The sequence below is a fragment of the Girardinichthys multiradiatus genome, chromosome 18 (assembly GCF_021462225.1).
Source record: "Girardinichthys multiradiatus isolate DD_20200921_A chromosome 18, DD_fGirMul_XY1, whole genome shotgun sequence".
Taxonomy (NCBI): domain Eukaryota; kingdom Metazoa; phylum Chordata; class Actinopteri; order Cyprinodontiformes; family Goodeidae; genus Girardinichthys; species Girardinichthys multiradiatus.
This window is the reverse complement of record NC_061810.1, coordinates 2946712-2969885: the sequence shown is the minus strand read 5'-3', so window position 1 is coordinate 2969885 and position 23174 is coordinate 2946712. Positions and strand designations below refer to the sequence as shown.

The window sequence follows — 23174 nt, the reverse complement described above, 5'->3', positions numbered from 1 at the left end:
AGTGTGATCCCCCTGTGGTTGGAACAGACTCTCCGGTTCCCCTTCTTACAAAGGGGGACCACCATCACGGTCTGCCAGTCCAGAGGCACTGTCCCTGACCATCATGTGATGTTGAAAAGGCGTGACAGCCGTGACAGCCCACAACATCCATAGATCAAAGGTACTTAGGGTGGATCTCATCCACCCCAAAGCCTTGCCACCTTGGAGCTTTTTGACCACCACGGCAACTTCAGCCAGGGCGATGAACAAGTCCAACTCTGTGTTTCCAGTCTCTGCTTCCACCTGGAAAGGCATCATGGCAGGATCCTGAAATCACTCCTTACACCGCCCAATAATATCCTCCATTGAGGTCAACTGCGCCCCACCCACACTGTAAACATTGTTGGTGAAGCACTGCTTCCCTGCTGTTCCCAGCAGACCCTTACTATATTCTTTGTCCTGCCAAGTCTGTCCAGCTTCCGCCTCTTTCAGCAAATCTAACTCACCACCCGGTGGTGATTGGTGGACAGCTCAGCCCCTCTCTTCACATGACATGCGGTCAAAGGTCCAAAGACCCGACTACAAAGTTGATCATCAACCTCCAGGCCTGGGCTGTCCTGGTGCCAAGTGCACTGATCATAATACCCTTATGCTTGAACATGGAGATTGTGATAGACAATCTGTGACTGGCACAATAGTCCAATAAAAAAACCCCGCTCTCTCCCAGTCACATCCTACTTGCTGTCTTATCCCATATGGGTGTTGAAGTCTCCAACACCCCCGACAGGGACGTCAAGAAGAATGGGTACCTTTCACTGCTACTTGTCCCCATAGGCTAAAACAACAGTCAGAGACCTCTCCTCGACTCGAAAGTGCAGGGATGCGACTCTCTCATCCGCAGAAGCTCGGGCTCCTTCCCCCCCGGCGTGGTGACATTCTACGTCACTAAGCTAGCTTAGGTGTTCGGGGATCAGGTCGTCGATTCTAATCCTCTGTACACTGGTCCTTCATTGTTCCCGCTGCAGGTGGTAGGCCCACTGGGGGATGGCCTTGCGTTTCTCATTCAGGCTTTGCCCAGTCTCATGATGCGAGGTGTAACCTGGCCACCAGGCGCTCGCCAACGAGCCCTGACCCCAGGCCTGACTCCAGGGTGGGCCCTAGCTTTGTGTACCGTGCAACATCACGTGCCTTGTTTCTCTGGTCCCTGTAACGGCACCTGAACCACTTTGTGACTGACCTGTCATCCAGAGCCTGTTTCCCACGGGAGACCCTATTAAACTCATTTAAGCCCGAAACAACATAGCCTCAAACCCATCCACCACGTTAAGGTGTCGGATGAAGGAGTGTGGTCAGGTACCCTTGCAGGTCATAGAGCAAACAGAACACCGATGTAAATGGTTTTAATTGGTCTGACGTGACTCTTGGGTTCCTCTCACCTCCCTTAAATGTGCCTGGAGTTGAGTGGCATTCATAATCCGTTTCTTTAGGGCAATGTTCACAATGAAGCAATCATCAGTGTGGAGTTTGGCTAAAGGATGTTCACTCATATACCTGTCTGTGGCTCTTCCAGTCTCTCTGTATCTCTCTTGCAACATGCTGATGACACTCTGTGACACTTCTGTCTGAGAACACCCTGTTTGAAGCCTTGCAATGGCGAGGTACTTTTGCTTACGTCTTATTCTCGTGATGTAAAATGTAAACAGCATGATGAGGAGGACTGTTTAAATACCAATTCTGATTGAACCAGGAAATGTATTTGTCAATTCATAGCACGAACACCTAATGTGAATTTTGCTGTTAAGCTCCTTGTTGGAGAACAGCAAGTTGTGCACAAACCACTGAAACATTGAACAGTTTAGAGAAGGTCACATTAAGTTCACCTGTAAAGGTTATAGTGCATTTTAGATTCATCCTGAAATTTCTTCCGAAAGTGAAATACCCATAGCCTTTTATAAGTAGTGCATAACTGAGATACTTTTGCTGAAACTTTCTATCTAGATATCAATCTGTATTAACTCAAGCTTTTCTGGCTCTCTTTTTTTTTTTTTTTTATCATGACAATTTCTCCACGACTCTCTGTCAGTGTTAGCATCTCAGCCACCATTATTGTACATAGTTGTTGTCTTTAAGGCTAGATAGAGTCCATCTATCTGATCAAATATATTATCAATATGTAGAGTTGATATCCTCATGCTTGACATATTTTATTCTTTTAAATTTTGCATATTTCTTTGCATTTGCAATATTGTATACACTGATTTGCAATTGCCATCACAATTGTGTATATTGTTCAGCCCAAACATGAATATGCTTTAATCTTAACCATTCCATTGTAGCTTTGGTAATATGTTTAAGTATTTGTAGCCTCTAACAAGCAAAATGTGACAGAAAACTGAAACATGTTTTTTGCTGTGTGTGTGTGTGTGTGTGTTTAACAGCACCAATAAAGAGGCTGTTCTAATAACAGTGCTAGTTTAGCACTGATTAAAACTCTGTCGCTTTCAATTCAATTCAATTCAGCTTTATTTATATTGCGCCAATTCATAACACATGTCGTCTCAAGGCACTTTACAACAGTCAATTCAGTCGAATCATACAAATTTCAAGTCAGGTACATACATTCCAATTAATCCTAACTATCAAACAGTCAGATTCAGTTAATTATTCAAATTGGTTTAACGTTTTTCTATCTGAAGAAACCCAGCAGATTGCATCCAGTCAGTGACTTGTAGCATTCATTCCTCCTGGATGAGCATGTAGAGGTTGTGGACAGTCGCTTACATTGACTTTGCAGCAATCCCTCATACTGAGCATGCATGTAGTGACAGTGGAAAGGAAAACTCCCTTTAACAGGAAGAACTAAATATCTGGATTGAGAAAGAACCTTGGGATCTCAGGGTATGTTTCTTCATCTACTGACTGACTTCTCCTGCTGGTGTTTAGGCAGTGGAGGAGTTGCTGGAGTCCCTGGAGCTGGAGAAGAGTAGCTATTACTTGGGGCTAAGCAAGGTGAGTCATACACAGACTCATGCATGTCTCATTTTGTTTAAAAACTGTCTGTTTGTTTGTAATTGATTAATTATAGGTAATTATTTTTGCTGGTTTTGCAGGACTTTGCACAAATTCCTACTGTAGTCTCTACACCACCTCAGAGATCAATTTTTAGTACATTTCATTTCACTCTGTCATTGCTGACTTAAGCTCTCTTTATTTATATAGCCCAAATTCACCGAAAATAAATATGTCTTTCTTAACCACCAGGAAAAAATTATAAACACTTTTAGAGATTCCTTTCAAGTCTATTTGACTCAGATCTGTCCTAATTATTCCAATTCAATCCAGTCATGAGAAAACTGTCAGACATAACAAATGAACACAATACAGATACAACACATTTTCTATCATTTAGGGTGGATGTATCATGTCACATCCTCTGAACCTGTAACCCTGGTTATGGCAGGAAAGCTTGCTCCTGTGCTGTCAGGGCATTTGTTGCTGAAATGCAGCCTTAACAGATTTGCTCTGGAAATTGTATTTCAGATGGAAACATCTTTTTATGGTTAAGCTTTTTGATGCTCCAGTCACCCCATTTTTCCTAAAATAAGGTGCTAATCATTTAGAGGACAGTGCTTTCTTCAGGTGTTTTGCTCCTACTCTTATTTCCATATACAGCTCTCAGGGACCTTGAAGACAGCATGCTGACTACTGGCTCTTTAGGGTAGTAAATGTCTTTGGAATGAAAACCTGTTTGTTTTTCTGCCACTTTGCTGGAAGTTCACCTTTGTTTGATGTGCGGAGCATCTGTGCTCTATTGTATACATATTAGCCAGGCTGGCTATCACATGTGTAACTGAACACCAGATGAGACTCATGAATAATACAAATGTTCATTCTTCACACCATGAGCATTTTTCTTTTTTTCCTTTGATTTATTTTAGTATTACATACAATACACTGATATTTTTAGTCTGATCTTCTTTCCATATACCTAATAATATTCTGCCTGTACAGGAATACACGACATGTTTAAATACACAAAGAGGTTGTGGCAGTGCAAGCATTGATATCAGGTAAACCATGTGAATGCACATTAAAAGTACTGAAAATTATCCATGTTTTCTTGTGATTTTATGTCTCTGTGTTTAAGGCCTACAGTAATTTGAATGTTTCTTATTGTTATTCTCCCCCTAAATGAAAATCAGTCACAGCAGATTTAAGATTGTCCTGTTAAAAGGCCAGTCTGATGGTAACGGGCAGTGGGTTCCACTGTAAAGGCTCACAGAGTCTGGAAAGCCAAGACCATTTAAAGACTTGTTTTAAACATGTTTCAATTTTGCCAGTTGTTTCAGTTGATAAAAACTGGATTTTACCACTGAGCTGATCTGCCAAGCTCTTCAGAGGACGGCCCACCGGAAACCCGGTACTGAAAAGCAAAACCTCTGTCTTTTATCATTAACATTAAGGGTGTTCAGAGTTATACCGGATCTTACTTCTTCAAAGCACTAACAATGACTGACTATAGTGGGAGTAAACCTGGTAGTTATCGGCATAGAAATGACGGGTACATTTTAGCTTCCTAAAAATGGAACCCAAGGGAAATTTAAATTCAAAATTCAATTCAAATTCAAAATACTTTGTTCATCCCAAAGGAAAATTAAAGGTTGTTATAGCTCATATTATGCAGGTTTCTTCAAAGAGCCACTGTAGATGCTGATGGCTCTGGGCAGGAAGGATCTCCTGTAGCGTCCGTCTTACAGCAGATCTGAAGAAGCCTCTGACTGAAGACACTCTGTTGTTGTAGGACAGTCTCATGAAGAGGATGCTCAGGGTTCTCCATAATGTTCCTCATGAAGAATCCTTCTTTGCACAATGATCTCCAGAAGTTTCAGAGGAGTCCCCAGAACAGAGCCAGCCTTCTGATGCTGCTACCCCAGCAGATGATGGCAGAAGAGATCACACTCTGCACAACAGATTTATAAAAGACATGCAGCATCTTGCTGCAAACACCAAAGGACCTAAGTACAGTCTGCTCTGTCCCTTCTTGTAGATGGCTTCACAGTTGTATCTCCACTCTAGTCTGTTGTCCAGGTGAACACCGAGGTATTTATACTCCTCCACCACCTCCACTTCTTCTCCCATGATAGAAATAGTTTTTGACTTATTCCTGTTTCTCTTAAAATCTACAATCATCTCCTTTGTTTTAGTCACGTTCAAAATGAGATGATTGTTTCCACACAATGCCACAAAGCGGTCCACCACCTTCCTGTACTCAGCTACTTCTCCATCCCTGATCCACCCCACGACTGCAGAATCATCCGAGTATTTCTGCAGATGACAAGAGTCTGTCTTGTACTGGAAGTCTGAGGTGTACAGAGTGAAAAGGAATGGTGAGAGTACAGTCCCCTGTGGTGCTCCTGTGCTGCTGACTACCTGGTTAGACTCACAACCCTTCAGTCTCACAAACTGTGGTCTGTTTGTCAGGTAGTCTTTGATCCAGGAGATTGTTGAGGCCTCCACCTGAGTCTTCTGGAGTTTCTGACAAAGCAAATCAGGTTGAATTGTGTTAAATGCACTGGAGAAATCAAAGAACATGATCCTTACAGTGCTGCTGGCACTGAAGCAGGTGTATGATTGCATCTTCAACTCCAACTCCATAGCAATAAGCAAACTGAAGGGGATCCTGATAGTTTATTGTTTGCTTACTCAGGTGGACCAACAGGAGTCTCTCTAGGACCTTCATGATGTGGGATGTCAGGGCAACAGGTCTATAGTAATTGAGGACTGATGGGTGAGTTTTATTTGGTTCCAGAACAAGACAGGAGGTCTTCCACAACACTGGAACCTTCTTCTGGGCCTGGCTAAGGTTGAAGAGGTGCTGCAGAATCCCATAGAGCTGCTCTGCACTTCAGGACTCTAGGGTTGACACTATCGGAACCTGAGGTGGAAGATAAAACATTTGAGGTGTGACAGAAAAGCTGTGGGTCAAAGGAGGGTGGGATGTCTGTTTGGCTGTGAGCAGGAGAAGAGGATGCTGAGCTTGTTTCTGAACTGGACTTTAGTTCATTGGCTCTGTCCAGACCTCCATAGGTCTGATCATCCTTCTGCTTTGAAGCCCGTGATATTCTTCATCCCTGACCACACATCTCTGATATTGTGTTGCTGGAGCTGCGCTGCAGCTTCTTCTTGTACACCTCCTTGCTGTCGCTTATCTTGACTTTAAGTTGCTTCAGTATACTCCTCAATAATTCTCTGTCTCCCTCTCTGAAGGCTCTTTTTTTCTTGTTAAGTAGGTCCTTCAGGTCACTGGTGATACAGGGTTTGTTATTGGGGAAGCATCTCACGGTTCTGGTGGGGATGGTGTTATCCACAGAGAAGACATATAGTCGGTTACACACTCAGTCATGGCATTGATGTCCTCTCCATGTGGCTGGTACAGTGTGTCCCAGTCTGTAGCCTCAAAGCAACTTTGCAGGGCCTCTTCAGCTTCCTGTGACCATTTTCTCACAGTCCTCTTTATTACAGGTTGCCTCTGAACGAGGGGCTTATATTTTGAGTAAAGAAAACAAGATTGCGAACTGATTTGCCTAGAGGAGTTCTTGCTTTAGAGATGTATGAGTCCTTGACATTTGCCATCCATCCATCCATTGTCTTCCGCTTATCCGGGGTTGGGTCGCGGGGGCAGCAGCCTCAGCAGAGATACCCAGACTTCCCTCTGCCCAGCCGCATGGGCCAGCTCGTCCGGGGGAATCCCAAGGCGTTCCCAGGCCAGCCGAGAAACATAACCCCTCCAGCGTGTCCTGGGTCTTCCTCTGGGTCTCCTCCTGGTGGGACGTGCTCGGAACATCTCACCAGGGAGGCGTCCAGGAGGCATCCTAAGCAGATGCCTGAGCCACCCCAACTGGCTCCTCTTGACGTGGAGAAGCAGCGGCTCTACTTCGAGCCCCTCCTGGATGACCAAGCTTCTCATCCTATCTCTAAGGGAGAGCCCAGACACCCTGCGGAGGAAACTCATTGTGGCTGCTTGTATCCGTGATCTCTTTATTTCGGTCATGACCCAAAGCTCATGACCATGAGGGTAGGAATGCAGATCGACTGGTGAATCGAGAGCTTCACTTTTTGACTCAGTTCTCTCTTCGCCACAACAGACCGGTACAGGTCTGTTGTGGTGAAGAAAGCACTAATTCGTCTGTCAATCTCCTGCTCCATTTTTCCCTCATTCGTGAACAAGACCCCAAGATACTTGAACTCCTCCAATTGAGGCAGGACCTCCCCCTGACACGGAAAAGGGTAGAGTGCCTTCTCTGGGTCGGGGCGAGGTCCTGCCTCAAGTGGAGGAGTCCCTTGACATTTGCATAAAACAAATCCAACATTTCGTTTTCTCTGGTAGACCAGCTGACAAACTGTTGAAACGTTGGAAGAAGATTTAAAATTGCCCAGGCTGATTCAGAATTTCTTTTCTGTCAAGTAGGACCTGAACCAGCCAAGGGTAGTCCCTTGAATGCCCATATAACGGTTTAAATGAAATAAACTGTGGTGACACAATTGCTTTATCCTGGTCATCATAATTGTTATGGTTTTTGATGTAGGTAAGGTAAGGTAAGTTTATTTATATAGCAATTTTCAGTAACGAGACACTCAAATCGCTGTACACACAAATACAATACAATCACAAAGAAAATAAACACAGAAAAACAAATCAAATGATACTACAATCCTAAGAAATCTAAAAATCTATGAATCCTTCTGAGACATCTAATAGTCTCATCATTCCACTGAATTCTAACTAGGGAAGCTGAGTCACTGGTACAAAACAGCTTTAATCCACATTTTCAGGTGCTAATGATATATTGCTTTTACTGCTACTGAAGTTGAACTAAGTAATAACAGTCCATTGTAGTCTAATTAAGAAAGCTGGGTCATTGGTGTAAGAGCAGCTAAAGTCCAAATTACTAATAATTTTTGGTTTTTGCTGGTAATCCTTCTCATAAAACTAAAAATCAATGAAAACGTATGAAATGCTAATAATAATTGGCTTTTGCTGGTAATCCTTCTGAGAAATCTGAAAATCTATGAAAAGTAATGAAGTCACACATTTAGGTAAAGTAAGATAGGAGGGGAAAAAAAAATCATATTTCAGACTATTAGCAGAATAGTCTGAAACAGTACAAAAAAAAAAAAAAAACCTCAGCAGGGGTGAGCAACACACACATAAGTAAAGATTCAGCAAGGGTACGGTGGAATCTTGAGGTGCGAATGTAAATCTGAGTGTGTTTGTAAGAATTAGACTGTCAACACTGATAGAAGCGCCATTGTCCTTGAGAAGAGAGGTGGAAGTTTTATCAATCGGCCGCATAGTCCTATCAGCACACAGCTGGTAGGGGTGTCCTGGGGAAGAGCGTCGTGTTTACATAACATCCAGGAGATATTTTGTCGATAGCCAGTTAGCAGAAGTTGCCAAAGCCACATTGGGGCGCCAGATTTAGAAAAACAATAAATGTTGTTTTTCTGGCAGTTGTGAATTTCCAACTACCTTAAGAGTTTTACTGGTATGTCTCAATTGCGAATCCAAATAGCCAAATTTCTGGTACTTTCCGCAGATCTCGAGCGTACAACTTCTCCAAGATTATATCCTTTAACCTCTGAGTCCAACCGCTGCCAGGCTGCGATTCTGTTCAAGAATCGTGTCCAGCTTGCGATTCTGCTCTCTTAACATTCCAGCCTGAGTGTTGATCGCTCTACAGACTCCATCCAACATCGCAGGCCAGGTAACCACCAACTCCAAAAAGCAGAAATCCTGTTATCAAAAGTCCAAATATGTACACATTTTCTATGTCCTATCGTAGTCAGACACACAATCTTCCACTGCTGCTAAGAATCCATTGTGTATCCAGAGAAGAACGTCCCGTCTGGACAAGAGGGTCTCCTTTACCCTGTCTTCCCGTTGAAAAGAAAAAAAATTTGATTAATTAGGTTGAGAGTCCAGCTGACCAAATCCATAATTTAAAACTTTGGAAGATATGCAAAGCGAGGCTCTGAGAAAAATACAGACAAAAAGCAGAAGCAGGGATCAGCAAGAAGGGGGGGAGAGAAAACGTGTGTGTCTTCCACCGAGAGCAAGAGAAAGAGAGATGTAGGGGTTGAGTGCAGATGCCAATTCAAGAGGTCAGTGTCATCTTTGTATTTTGAGTTCACATGAGATAAGATAGACTTTATTGATCTCGCAATGGAGAAATTAACTTGTTACAGTAGCTCTTAATAACACACAAGTTGGGTTCAGATAGTTATGAAAAAATGTGCAACCAAAGAAGAACAAGGTAGATGTGCAAAAACAAGTAGTAATAATAGAATAAATGAAAATAACTTATGTACAATAAGTAGTAGAGGTAATTGTGCTAAAGTGAGAATGATTGCAGGTATCTACAAATACAGAGGTTATTACATGAGTGATTATACAGTAAAATTGAACAGTCGGGCAGCGGTGGTGATGATGGACCTGCGGTAGCGCTCCTTTCTGCACTGAAGGTGTCTCAGGCGGCCACTGAAGGAACTGCTCAGCTCCTCTCCAGTCTGGTGCTGACCCACCACCTCCACACAGTCAAGTGGGCAGCCTAGTACAGACCTGGCTGTACTAACCAGCTTATTCGGTCTCTTTCTGTCCCACTCTGTGCTGCCCAGAGATGACAGCGTAGAGGGTGGCAAAGGCTACCAGAGTCATTAAAACTCCCGAGCAAAAGCCTGCACATTCTGAAGGACCTGTCTCCTCAGAAGGTGGAGGTGACTCTGGCCCTTCTTGTATAGGGCGTTGGTGTTATAGGACCAGTCCAATTTATAGTTGAGGTGAACACATGGGTACATAAAACTGTCAACAGTCTCAACTGTCAACTGTCCTCCCTCTGGATGTTCACTGGTGAGTGAGGTGGTATCCTCCTCCTGAATTCTATGACCATCTCCTTCATCTTAATGGTGTTCAAGCAAAGGTGGTTCTGCTCACACCAGTCCACAAAGTCCATGATGACTGACCGGTACTCTAGCTCGATGGCTGCTGTTCACAAACTGCCAACTTGTTTTTGGTTTTTTTTGGTCAGGTTTGTGTCCTCAGACGTAATTGCCAGGACCTCTGTGTTGAACAATGACAGGACAGGTTTAAGGTAGGACACTGTGTGACAACTTTCTCACCTAAAAGTGCATCGCTGAACTCTAACATAGGACCAAGGGCTTTTCTTACTGATTCTAGCACCTCAAGATCCTGCCCCGTCTGATTGAGATTATGCTGCTTTCTGTCTGCACCCAGCACATGACGTATGGCCTTCTCTTGTTCAACAAATCGCTCAATCGTGCACTGCCTGGAGCCCCATCTTATGGATGATTTAGTGATCAGTTAGTGGGCAGGAAGCTCCAGTTGTTCTTGAGCATGACTCAGGGATTTCTTCATTTTCCAGCTTCTTACAAATTCCATTGGCACGGTCCACACATGCTCCTGTCTGGAAAAGAAAAATTCATATAAAAACATGCTGGATAAAATTAGGCTAACAAAGGCCACTCCTACTACTACCTACCATTACTGCTGCTGTTGCTACTACTAGTCCACTACTACCACTGATAATATTGATGGTGATAATAATGATAATAAACAACTGTGTAAAAGCAAGCTTCTTATTTCACACACACATACATTTTAGCTTCCTCCGCTGTCAAATGCTTTTTTTTCATACACTCTGATGTTCAGCAAAGTGAAAGGATCATAGATTTGAGCAGCAAAGACACACCATAACAAGCTGATAAGACTGCGTGTACAATAAAAAATAAAAAAGACAGCCGAGGCAAACACAGAGAGGCAAGAGTGGACAAGCCAACACCTACACCATCTTCCAAGTCTTAGGCCATGAGTAGTTGTCCTGCAATTATAAGGTTGTGGGTTCGATTCCAGCGTCGTCCTGCCTACATGTTGATGTGCACCTGGGCAAGGCACATGACCCCTAGTTTCCCACTGATCTGTGTATGGGTGTAGGAAAATGTGTGTGCATTTGTGAGAGCAGCTGGATGAATGTAGCTCTAGTGTTAAGTGCTTTGAGTGGTTGATACTAAAACAACGCTGTATAAGATCGGTCCATTTACCATCAGCATGGAGCTGTTTTTCAGCTCAGCCACTCATCTTCCTTGTTTAGTCCAGAAATATATGTATAAGAAAATTTAATTGGTTCATCCCACATGTGTTGTCCAAACATAGTCCAAAAACAAAAAGTCAAACTTTATTCAGGTTGTGTGATGTGGTCTAAATGCAGCCCTAACAAAGACCATATTCAGAGCTGCCACTGACAATAGTCCAGGGTCATCCAGTTACACCAGGATTGTCTTAGTTACACATGTAAACATACTTAAATTGTGTTGGGCACAGCTACCCTAAACCTACCTTTAGAGGTGTCCAGGGAGACTTTTATCACCATTAGATTCCCATTCCAAATGCTATCCATTCTGAGTCATGCAGAGGGACCACCCACTAACCTGACGTGACTCCCCTCAAACAGCAGTTATTACCTGAAAGTCTCTCAGCTATAGAAAATCCCTTCTGTAAACAGTGTTTTTAAAATCGGACACTGTCTGCTAGATGACTTTACTGAAAATGATTATGAAGCTATCTGCAGGAAACAGGTTTTTGGAAGATAAAACTTTTATTAAATGCCTGTAAAGTGTTTAGTAAACAAGGTTTCAATGCAAGGGTGTTCAAAGTATGGCTCGCAGGTCACTCGCAGCCCTTGGAATTGTAAGGATTATGATTATTGATTAATTAATATTCATCAAAAATTATAATTATAAATTATAATTCAGAAAACATTTCTTTACCAAAAATCATTACTTGTGAATAGAAATCAGAGATGTCATCTGGTGTTGTGATTATGGGCTCAAAGCTCTTAATAATTACACTTAGTAAATTATCATTAATAATTGTTAACCAAAACCACTAAATTTCACAGTTAATTCAACCACTTCACCGAAGGTGAGGGGAACTTTGACCTTATTTTGACAAATAAATCACTCTTGCACAAAATAAACACAAACGTTTCTCTTACTGTGTATATATATATAAATGTGAACATTTTTTGAAACTTATAGCCCTGATATATCACCATTCTGGTCCAAAAACCTTCACCTAACTAACAAACACTATTCTACGCAAAGGGGATAAAAATTACTACCTAACAATAATAATAAAAGAAAATATATGCGCATTGAGTGTCTATGAAGATCAAACCAGCAGTTTTATGGACAAAATGTGCAATTTGGGTTAACTTCGAAAGAGAAGCCCTCCTGGTGTGCTGATGTCTCGATTGCAGCGATCAGCTGGTTGATGGTGGGGCTGCGCCCTTTTGCCATTACCAGCTTATTGCCCCAAATCTCGAACAAAGAATCATAAAACTCTGAGGTGGGAATCCAGTGGAAAAACTCCAGTAATAAAACTGGAACAAAAGAATGGTCAGGCCACGAGGCCCAGACCGCAGTTGCTTTGAATGGAAAACTTTAAAAGTCCAACTTCTAACTCCTGGCTAATTTGGGATTAGCCGAACAGAACATACACGCGTACCTCACTGATCACATCTGCATTGCGTGATTCAGCAGCGCTTGCACATCAAATCAAAACAGCTAAACATAAAACTTCAATCAGTATTGCATGCAACAAGTTGGTACCTTGGATTAACTACTGGTGATTCTAAATCACCTTAACTATGCCTCATCCTGCCCAAACCTCTAAATGCACCAATTTAATATAAAAGAACAAAATTATTTTGACGTTGATTTCTTCTCTCCACTGATCGAGGCTGGGTCAGGTCTGAAGAAACACGAAGGGGGGATCACGCGTTCGTGATCAACTCAAAAAAAAAAAGGTAAACTTCTCATCTGTCCAAAACGGGGAAAATATAAGGAAACAGTTTAGTCAACCTAATCACAAGGGAAATCTCATCTCCTGCGCCGGGTGTCGGCGAGGTCTTCAATCGGTACGAATCATCTGACCTTCTTGTATCAGATAGATTTCCAGCTTTCAAACTCTTCCAGGAATGGTCACGTGGAGGAAAAGATCGCCTACAAGCTTTTGTCTCTCCAGATATGCACCACCGATGTGTCGTCTCGTGAGACACGCTGGAAATTACGGTGGCCGTGGGGTGCAAAACACTTTTACAAGTACCGAAACAAATTTACATTTCAGAAAACAAATTTACATTTCAGAAAACACTTTTACATTTCAGAAAACAAATTTACATTTCAGAAAACTATTTAACAAGATGCGAAACAAATTTACATTTCAGAAAACACTTTTACATTTCAGAAAACACTTTTACATTTCAGAAAACAAATTTACATTTCAGAAAACACTTTTACATTTCAGAAAACACTTTTACATTTCAGAAAACACTTTTACATTTCAGAAAACAAATTTACATTTCAGAAAACACTTTTACATTTCAGAAAATCAACCGGAAAGGGAATGTACCAACGCCGAGGCTGACCCGGAAGTCAGCCTCAGGGCTGCATCCTTCGAAGGCCGTATTTGTAGGCCGATTACGTTACAGCGCGGCGATGAAGGCTGTCCCAATTAATGAATCATTCCGAGCAAATGCTGCCGACAAATGTGTCCTTATTTTGCCCGATTTGAAGGATGCGTTGTGAGTATCCTTCGCGGCCCATCATTTCCCATCATTCATTGCGGGTCGAAGCGGATTGGTCAAGCAGGGGAAGCCATGGCGGACCATAGCAACAAAAGCTGTGAGTAAATTGTGGAAAATTACACTTTCTGTGACACAAATTAACTTCTACAATGTTTTTAGTGCAGGAATATAACTATGTATTGTTAGATCAAATGGAAATAACTAGTGACAAAAACAATTTTGAAATTTATTAGAACACCTTAAAACTTTAAGAAACAATCTGAACAAAACACATTTACTTATTTCTTTTATAACACCTTATTTTGGTGCCATTCTTTGGAAAACAGTCTGTCCATTCTCTGTGCCTTCTTCTCCTCTGCTTCTCTGTGTGCCCTCATATCCTCCCTGATCAACTCCATCAACTCTGTCCCTCTTTCTTTTCTGACCCCTTCCTGCTGGCTCACTGTCTTCCTTCTCCATCTGGTTGACCACCGCACCGCTTGGCCCTGGAGTGTCCTCAGGGATGGAGGCAATTAGGACAGGAGGTGTTGTGGAAGACCTCTGTCCCAACACCTCATCCATAAGGACAAACCAGGGCCAAGTAGCAGCAGTGGGCTTTTCACTGACTCCCTCTCATGACCCTGGATACTTACAATCCTAAAGTTAGAAGGAAGAAAAAATAAAAGAGTTGACTAAACAGAGAAACCAACAAGACTCTTAGAAATATTTTTTTATTTGTGTGTGACATGAGAACTTCTGAACATAATCTAAATTTTTTTTTTTTTTTCAAATTGTCCCACATTGTTTTGGCCTGCAAAGAGGGTGACCTTCCCCTGTTGGTCCATCTTCTCCTGAATTGTCCTAAACCGAAAGAAGTATGTTAATCACTGGATGGATATTTATGAAAGTTAGAAAGATAGGAGTCATTTAAAACTGGACAGAAACTGACTGCAAAGAATGTTGTTATTGTACCTCCAAGCCACGGTGGCTGAGTTTTTAGCTCCAGTAAAAAGGTGGTGGTTCTCACTCCTGAGCTTCATAAACTGGCCCGTCTGCTCCTTTGTACCTAAAAAACAAATATATGAAAATACCAAAAAAAAAAACATCTTGCTTAATATCCGAGCAAAAATAAAGCCTTTTTTAATTTCACATTTGTCTTAATTTGAAGAAAATATTTCTATGCAAATGTCTAAAACAAGCTCTTTCCAACTTTTCACTTCTTTACTGAGATTCACTTACATTTGGAGGTGTATTCCTCGTTGGGTTTACCTGGAATCAGAAATTATAATGCTAACTGAATTATAAATAAACTTTTAAAACATATAGCACATTTCTTCATTAAAAATTTAATATTGAAAAGCTTATTTATTCTCAATCACACTCTCCAGCGATACAGTTGGATTACAAAAAGCTGTCCATTTATTCTGGTTAACATTAATATCACCTGAAATGTTAAATCGATTTTCAGTAACAATTAAAATAATAACATAAACTGTTAGAAATCACTTGTGTTAAACGTTCACTGTGATGACTGCCAGCGGGAGCTTAGTGCCGATAGTCCGGTCAGATCTCTACCGGGCTAGCTCACCTCACCGCCGGTAGGACTGGCGAGGCGAGCCGGTTACTACGCCGGGAACGGAAAACTCCGAACACGTCGGAGCACATTTGAAATTAAGCGATGTCTAGATAAATCAAGCAGATATTTCACGTCTACATAGTTATATTCCCGCACTAAAAACATTGTAGAAGTTAATTTGTGTCACAGAAAGTGTAATTTTCCACAATTTACTCACAGCTTTTGTTGCTATGGTCCGCCATGGCTTCCCCTGCTTGACCAATCCGCTTCGACCCGCAATGAATGATGGGAAATGATGGGCCGCGAAGGATACTCACGACCCATCCTTCAAATCGGGCAAAATAAGGACACATTTGTCGGCAGCATTTGCTCGGAATGATTCATTAATTGGGACAGCCTTCGTCGCCGCGCTGTAATGTAATCGGCCAACGAATACGGCCTTCGAAGGATGCAGCCCTGAGGCTGACTTCCAGGTCAGCCTCGGCGTTGGTACATTCCATTTCCGGTTGATTTTCTGAAATGTAAAAGTGTTTTCTGAAATGTAAATTTGTTTTCTGAAATGTAAAAGTGTTTTCTGAAATGTAAATTTGTTTTCTGAAATGTAAAAGTGTTTTCTGAAATGTAAATTTGTTTTCTGAAATGTAAATTTGTTTTCTGAAATGTAAAAGTGTTTTCTGAAATGTAAATTTGTTTTCCGAAATGTAAATTCGTTCGTTCGTTCGTCGTCTTCCGCTTATCCAGGACCGGGTCGCGGGGGCAGCAGACTCAGCAGAGACGCCAGACGTCCCTCTCTCCAGACACCTCCTCCAGCTCCTCCAGGGGGAGCCCAAGGCGTTCCCAGGCCAGCCGAGAGACATAGTCCCTCCAGCGTGTCCTGGGCCGTCCCCTGGGCCTCCTCCCGGTGGGACGTGCCTGGAACACCTCCCGAGGAAGGCGTCCAGAAGGCATCCGGTATAGATGCCCGAGCCACCTCAACTGGCTCCTCTCGATGTGGAGGAGCAGCGGCTCTACTCCGAGCTCCTCCCGGATGGGCGAGCTCCTCTCCCTATCTCTAAGGGAGTGCCCGGCCACCCTACGGAGGAAGCTCATTTCAGCCGCTTGTATCCGTGATCTCGTTCTTTCGGTCATGACCCAAAGTTCATGGCCATAGGTGAGGGTAGGAACGTAGACCGACCAGTAAATTGAGAGCTTTGCTTTTCGGCTCAGCTCTCTCTTCACCACAATGGACCGGCACAGCGCCCCCATTACTGTGGCAGCCGCACCGATCCGTCTGTCGATCTCCTGCTCCATTCTTCCCTCACTCGTGAACAAGACCCCGAGATACTTAAACTCCTCCACTTGAGGCAGGAACTCCCCTCCAACCTGAAGAGGACAAGCCACCCTTTTCCGGTCGAGTACCATGGCCTCGGACTTGGAGGAGCTGATCTTCATCCCAGCCGCTTCACACTCGGCTGCGAACCGCCACAGCGCATGCTGTAGGTCTTGGCTAGAGGGGGCCAGCAGGACCACGTCACCCGCAAAAAGAAGAGACGAAATCCACTGGTCCCCAAACCAGACCCCCTCCGGCCCTTGGCTGCTTCTAGAAATCCTGTCCATAAAAGTTATGAACAGGACCGGCGACAAAGGGCAACCCTGCCGGAGTCCAACATGCACTGGGAACAGGTCCGACTTAGTGCCGGCAATGCGGACCAAACTCCTGCTCCGCTTGTACAGGGACCGGATGGCCCCTAATAAAGGGCCCCCGATTCCATACTCCTGGAGCACCCCCCACAGGGCATCACGAGGGACACAGTCGAATGCCTTCTCCAGGTCCACAAAACACATGTGAACCGGTTGGGCAAACTCCCATGAACCCTCGAGCACCCTGTAGAGGGTATAAAGCTGGTCCAGTGTTCCACGGCTGGGACGAAAACCACACTGTTCCTCCTGAAGCCGAGGTTCGACTATCGGTCGGACTCTCCTCTCCAATACTCTGGCGTAGGCCTTACCAGGGAGGCTGAGGAGTGTGATCCCCCTGTAGTTGGAACACACCCTCCGGTCCCCCCTCTTATAAAGGGGGACCACCACCCCAGTCTGCCAGTCCAGAGGCACCGCCCCCGACCGCCACGCAATGTTGAAGAGTGTCAACCATGACAGCCCTACAACATCCAGACACTTGAGGTACTCAGGGCGGATCTCATCCACCCCCGAAGCCTTGCCACCGCGGAGCTTTTTAACCACCTCGGTGACTTCAGCCTGGGTGATGAAAGAGTCCAACCCCGAGTCCCCAGCCTCTGTTTCCACCATGGAATGCGTGATGGCAGGATTGAGAAGATCCTCGAAGTACTCCTTCCACCGCCCGATAATGTCCTCAGTCGAGGTCAGCAGTCTCCCGCCCCCACTATAAACAGTGTTGGCAAAGCACTGCTTCCCCCTCCTGAGGCGCCGGACGGTTTGCCAGAATCGCTTCGAGGCCAACCGGTAGTCCTTCTCCATGGCCTCACCGAACTCTTCCCAGGCCCGCGTTTTTGCCTCTGCCACAGCCCGGGCCGCAGCACGCTTGGCCTCACGGTACCCGTCAGCCACCTCAGGAGTCCCACAAGCCAACCACAGCCAATAGGACTCCTTCTTCAGCTTAACAGCATCCCTTACTGCCGGTGTCCACCACCGGGTTCTGGGATTGCCGCCACGACAGGCACCGCAGACCTTACGGCCGCAGCTATGGGCAGCAGCATCGACAATAGATGCAGAGAACATGGTCCACTCGGACTCTATGTCTCCAACATCCCCCGGGATCTGGTCGAAGCTCTCCCGGAGGTGGGAGTTGAATACATCCCTGGCCGAGGGCTCCGCCAGGCGTTCCCAGCAGACCCTCACTATGCGCTTGGGCCTGCCAAGTCTGTCTGGCTTTCTCCTCCTCCAGCGGATCCAACTCACTACCAGGTGATGATCAGTGGACAGCTCAGCCCCTCTCTTCACCCGAGAGTCCAAAACATGCGGCCGAAGGTCTGATGATACGACAACAAAGTCGATCATCGACCTCCTGCCTAGGGTGTCCTGGTGCCAAGTGTACTGATGGACACCCTTATGTTTGAACATGGTGTTCGTTATGGACAATCCGTGACTAGCACAGAAGTCCAATAACAAAACACCACTGGGATTCAGATCGGGGAGGCCATTCCTCCCGATCACGCCTCTCCAGGTGTCACTGTCGTTCCCCACGTGGGCGTTGAAGTCCCCCAGCAGAATAATGGAGTCCCCGGGAGGGGCACTATCCAGCACCCCCGACAGGGACGCCAAGAAGGCAGGGTACTCTGCACTACCACTCGGCCCGTAGGTTGAAATGATAGTCAGAGACCTCTCCCCAACACGAAGGCGCAGGGATACAACCCTCTCATCCACTGGGGTAAACCCCAACACGAGACGGCTGAGCTGGGGGGCCACAAGCAAACCCACACCAGCCCACCGCCTCCCCCCGTGGGCCACTCCAGAGTAGAAGAGAGTCCAACCCCTCTCAAGGAGATGGGTTCCAGAGCCCACGCTGTGTGTGGAGGCGAGCCCGACTATTTCTAGTCGATATCTCTCGACCTCCCGCACAAGCTCAGGCTCCTTCCCCCCCGGCGAGGTGACATTCCACGTCCCTAGAGCCAGCCTAAGCATCCGGGGATCGGGCCGTTGAGGTCTCCACCTTCGTCCGCCACCCAATCCTCTTTGCACCGGTCCCTCACGGTTCCCCCTGCAGGTGGTGGGCCCACTGGGGGATGGCCTCGCGTCTCTCGTTCGGGCTTGGCCCGGCCGGGTCCCGCGAGGAGCAACCCGGCCACCAGACGCTCTCCGACGAGTCCCGACCCCAGGCCTGGCTCCAGGGTGGGACCCCGGCTCCGCCGTACCGGGCGACGTCACGTGCCTCGATATTTTGTTCTTCATGAGGGGTTCTTGAACCATTCTTTGTCTGACCCATCACCTAGAGGCTGTTTGCCATAGGAGACCCTACCAGGGGCATTTAGGCCCCAGACAACATAGCCTCTAGGATCATTTGAGCACTCAAACCCCTCCACCACATTAAGGTGACGGTTCAATTTGTTTTGGTAAATTTGTTTTCTGAAATGTAAATTTGTTTTCTGAAATGTAAAAGTGTTTTCTGAAATGTAAAAGTGTTTTCCGAAATGTAAATTTGTTTTCTGAAATGTAAAAGTGTTTTCTGAAATGTAAATTTGTTTTCTGAAATGTAAAAGTGTTTTCTGAAATGTAAATTTGTTTTCTGAAATGTAAATTTGTTTTCTGAAATGTAAGTGTTTTCTGAAATGTAAATTTGTTTTCTGAAATGTAAATTTGTTTTCTGAAATGTAAATTTGTTTCGCATCTTGTTAAATTGTTTTCTGAAATGTAAATTTGTTTTCTGAAATGTAAATTTGTTTTCTGAAATGTAAATTTGTTTCGGTACTTGTAAAAGTGAAATGTATAATTGTTTTCTGAAATGTAAATTTGTTTCGCATCTTGTTAAATTGTTTTCTGAAATGTAAATTTGTTTTCTGAAATTTAAAAGTGTTTTCTGAAATGTAAATTTGTTTTCTGAAATGTAAATTTGTTTCGGTACTTGTAAAAGTGTTTTGCACCCCCCGGCCACCGTAGGAAATGGCAACAAAAGTTAATTTTCCACGGGTTTTATAATTCCGGGTGATGTCAGAGCTTTACAGTAACTCAAAGTATTTGTATTTTTTAACGTTGTATTCTTGCGTTAATTTTATTTTCATACTAAGAGGGACCAGAAATATTCTGTGACTTTTGCTCAGAAACAGACTTAGGCACACCCATTTATTAAACCTGGCTGAATAGAGAAAGCGTTTTTTTTTTTTTTTTTTTTGAAGAAGAAAGAGCTTACTTTTATTTGTTCTGTTCCGTTGCTGAGAAACAATTGCTCCTAAAACTGTGTGAAATTCTATGCTTTTGTTTTTCAGAAATCAAATGTGCATGAATCTCCCTTACAAAATCAGACTGCTTTGTTTCATTCAAATATTGTATGTATGGAATATTGTTGAGCAGATAAAAAAAAAATCACAATAAAAAGAGTTTAGCAAAAAGTAATGTGAATTTCAAGAGTGTGGTCCTTGTGGCAAAGAGTTTGGATCCACAAAATCTTATCTGGTTTACTTTCAAAGGGCATGCACTTAACTTTAGTGGAGGAGTAAACAACAGTTTTCCTTGGCTGCCATTTTCTTATTGTTGTGTGGACAACAGTGCAAGTTTGACTTTTTCATGTGGCCCTTATTTAAATATCACTATAATTCTTTATCTTTGTATAAATCTTTCATAACTCTTTTTCACTCTAAGGGCAGTGGATCTAGAGCTTTAGTATGTTCCTCATGAACAGGAGCTGAACCTTTCCAGTAGGACTTGCTTTGATTGACTTTGTTCCATCCAGGAGTTGCAATGTAGCTCAAAAACTTTCTGCCCTTGTGGTACAGGTCTTTTTCCGAGCTGGAACTTTGTCCAGGCTGGAGGAGCAGCGTGATGTCCAGACCAGGAGGAACATCACTCTGTTCCAGGCTTCCTGCAGAGGATATCTGGCCAGACAAGCATTCAAAAAAAGAAAGGTAGGGACAAACTACTCTTTGCTTGCTTTTATGCCAGGTACAGAATATTCTAAATGTACTGTACTTTGTATAATGTTTAACTATTCATACACTTTTCTGCTTGTTTGTGGATGTTTGACATGGTTTTTGCACTTAAAAAAACTGTTAAAGTGTGGCTTTATTTTATGCTACACAGTTATTATTGACTTACTATTATCTTTCTGAAAGAAAATTCACCAAACTTGTTCCTAACAGAGCACTTCGTTCTCAGACTGCAGGTTTACTTGTGGTTCCTAGAGTCTCTAGAAGTAGAATGGGAGGCAGATCCTTTAGTTATCAGGCTCCTCTCCTGTGGAACCAGCTCCCAGTTTTAGTCCGTGAGGCAGACACCCTGTCTACTTTTAAGGCTAGGCTTAAAACTTTCCTTTTTGATAAAGTTTATAGTTAGAGTGGCTTAGGTTATCCTGAGCTATCTCTGTAGTTATGCTGCTATAGGCTTAGGCTGCTGGAGGACATAATGACCACTTTTACTCTCTTCGCTACATTCTCACACTACTCTCCAATTTTGCATTATTTGCTGGTATTTCAGCTTTTAACTATATGTTCTCTCTTTTCTCTTCCTAGAAGCTACACCTGGCCTGGCTCTGTGTCTACCTGTGACACCTTTCTGGAGGGGGGCATCGTCCAAGCTTCTGCTGGCAGCAACTTACTGCTCACCCTCTACTGATGATCCGTATGGCCCTGTCCTTCAGTGTTTAACCCTTTCTCTCTCCTAGACATAGCTACTGACTGAGCTTTTACTGTAACTAATTATATATGCTCTCTTTTAGACTCTAACCTTGAAAACTGGCTCAGAGTTTATCTGTTCTTTCTTTCTAGGTGAAACGACTAAAGGAGCTACATCCATTAACATTTACTTTTCCTTCCCATAGAAAGGACTCCTGGATCAGTGCTTCTTTGTTCTTTTTGTGTCTCTGCTATGTTCTCTCAAACCCCCAGTCGGTCGTGGCAGATGGCCGCTCACACTGAGCCTGGTTATGGTTCTGCTGGAGGTTTCTTCCTGTTAAAAGGGAGATTTTCCTCTCCACTGTTGCTACATGCATGCTCAGTATGAGGGATTGCTGCAAAGTCAACGCCAGTGACTGTCCACTGTCTCTACATGCTCATCCAGGAGGAGTGACTGCTACAAGTCTCCTTAAACCAATTTGAATAATTAACTGAATCTGACTCCACTCTTGAATGGTTAGGATTAATTGGAATGTATGTACCTGACTTTGTGAAGTGCCTTGAGACGACATGTGTTGTAAATTGCCGCTATATAAATAAACCGAATTGAATTGAAACTGAATTGAATTGTGACAGTACACCATGGAAGATCCCTGACTTGTATGTGGGTGTTTGATTCTTTTGGACAGATCCAAGATCTTGCCATCCGGTGCATCCAGAAGAACATCAAGAAGAACCGAGGTGTGAAGGACTGGCCATGGTGGAAGCTCTTCACAACTGTTAGACCTCTGATAGAGATGCAGCTCACTGAGGAGCAGATCAGTGGAAAGGATGTGAGTTTGTCTTTTGTTCAGTTTGTTTCAGTCATACCTACTGACCTAGTACACATGGCAGAACAAGGATTGATCTTCTGCAGTAAAACCTGAACCATTTTTACGCTAAAATGCTCAGAGCAACAAAATAGAACGTCTTTTCATGTTTTCAATAACACAGGTTATTCTTGCAGCTTAGCTGCAAGTACCTATCCATTTTGACAATAATGTATTTTTGAACCTGCATATGTCTACACCTGAATGCTGATATGCCTAATTGCAGGTCAGCATTTAGGTGTAAGTTTCAAAACAATCCAGTACAGTAATTAGTCTTTTCCCAAACATGTATTTGTCATTCCTTGTGTCTGTCTTTCTCAGGAGGAGATTCAGCAGCTGAAACAAAAGCTTGAAAGGATGGAGAAGGAGAGGAACGAGCTGAGGCTCAACAGTGACCGTCTTGAGAGCAGGGTAAATTTATAAACACAAGCACACCGATGAAGGGTTTGCAATTAATAAGCAGGTTTTTGATTTGAAAAAAAATAAATTATTTCTTCATTTAAAGTTGCTTAGGCTACTAAAAACACAAGAAACAGGAGCTGTCCCTTAGCTGATAAAAACAACACTAGTTTGAATCAGAATCAGAATCAGCTTTATTGCCAAGTTCGTACATACAAACAAGGAATTTGACTCCGGTACACTTTGCTCTTTGGTTTTGTTTTTGCATTACAGAATATACAAATTTACAATGTACAATAGACACATTTATAAATAAAAAGGTGCATTTGCAACATCTGTATGCTGTTGTTTTGTACTCTATTGAATGTTCAACAGAGAAACAGCCTGGGGGAAGAAACTGTCTCTGTGGCGGCTGGTTTTAGCAGACAGCGCT

The 23174-nt window shown here is 43.6% G+C and overlaps 1 protein-coding gene across 8 annotated transcripts in view; it reads left to right on the top strand.

Annotated features, from left to right (window-relative positions):
* LOC124884235 (unconventional myosin-XVIIIa-like) overlaps nt 1–23174 on the top strand; it is a 242600-nt gene that overhangs the window by 100698 nt on the left and 118728 nt on the right. For all 8 annotated transcript variants that reach the window (XR_007042406.1, XM_047392030.1, XM_047392024.1 and 5 more), the window contains 4 exons: nt 2923–2988; nt 20640–20768; nt 22163–22306; nt 22664–22753. Coding sequence is in view for 7 of the 8 variants with exons in the window: in XM_047392030.1 (XP_047247986.1) it covers nt 2923–2988; nt 20640–20768; nt 22163–22306; nt 22664–22753 (429 nt within the window). In the remaining variant the exon portion in view is untranslated. The remainder of the gene's footprint in view (nt 1–2922; nt 2989–20639; nt 20769–22162; nt 22307–22663; nt 22754–23174) is intronic.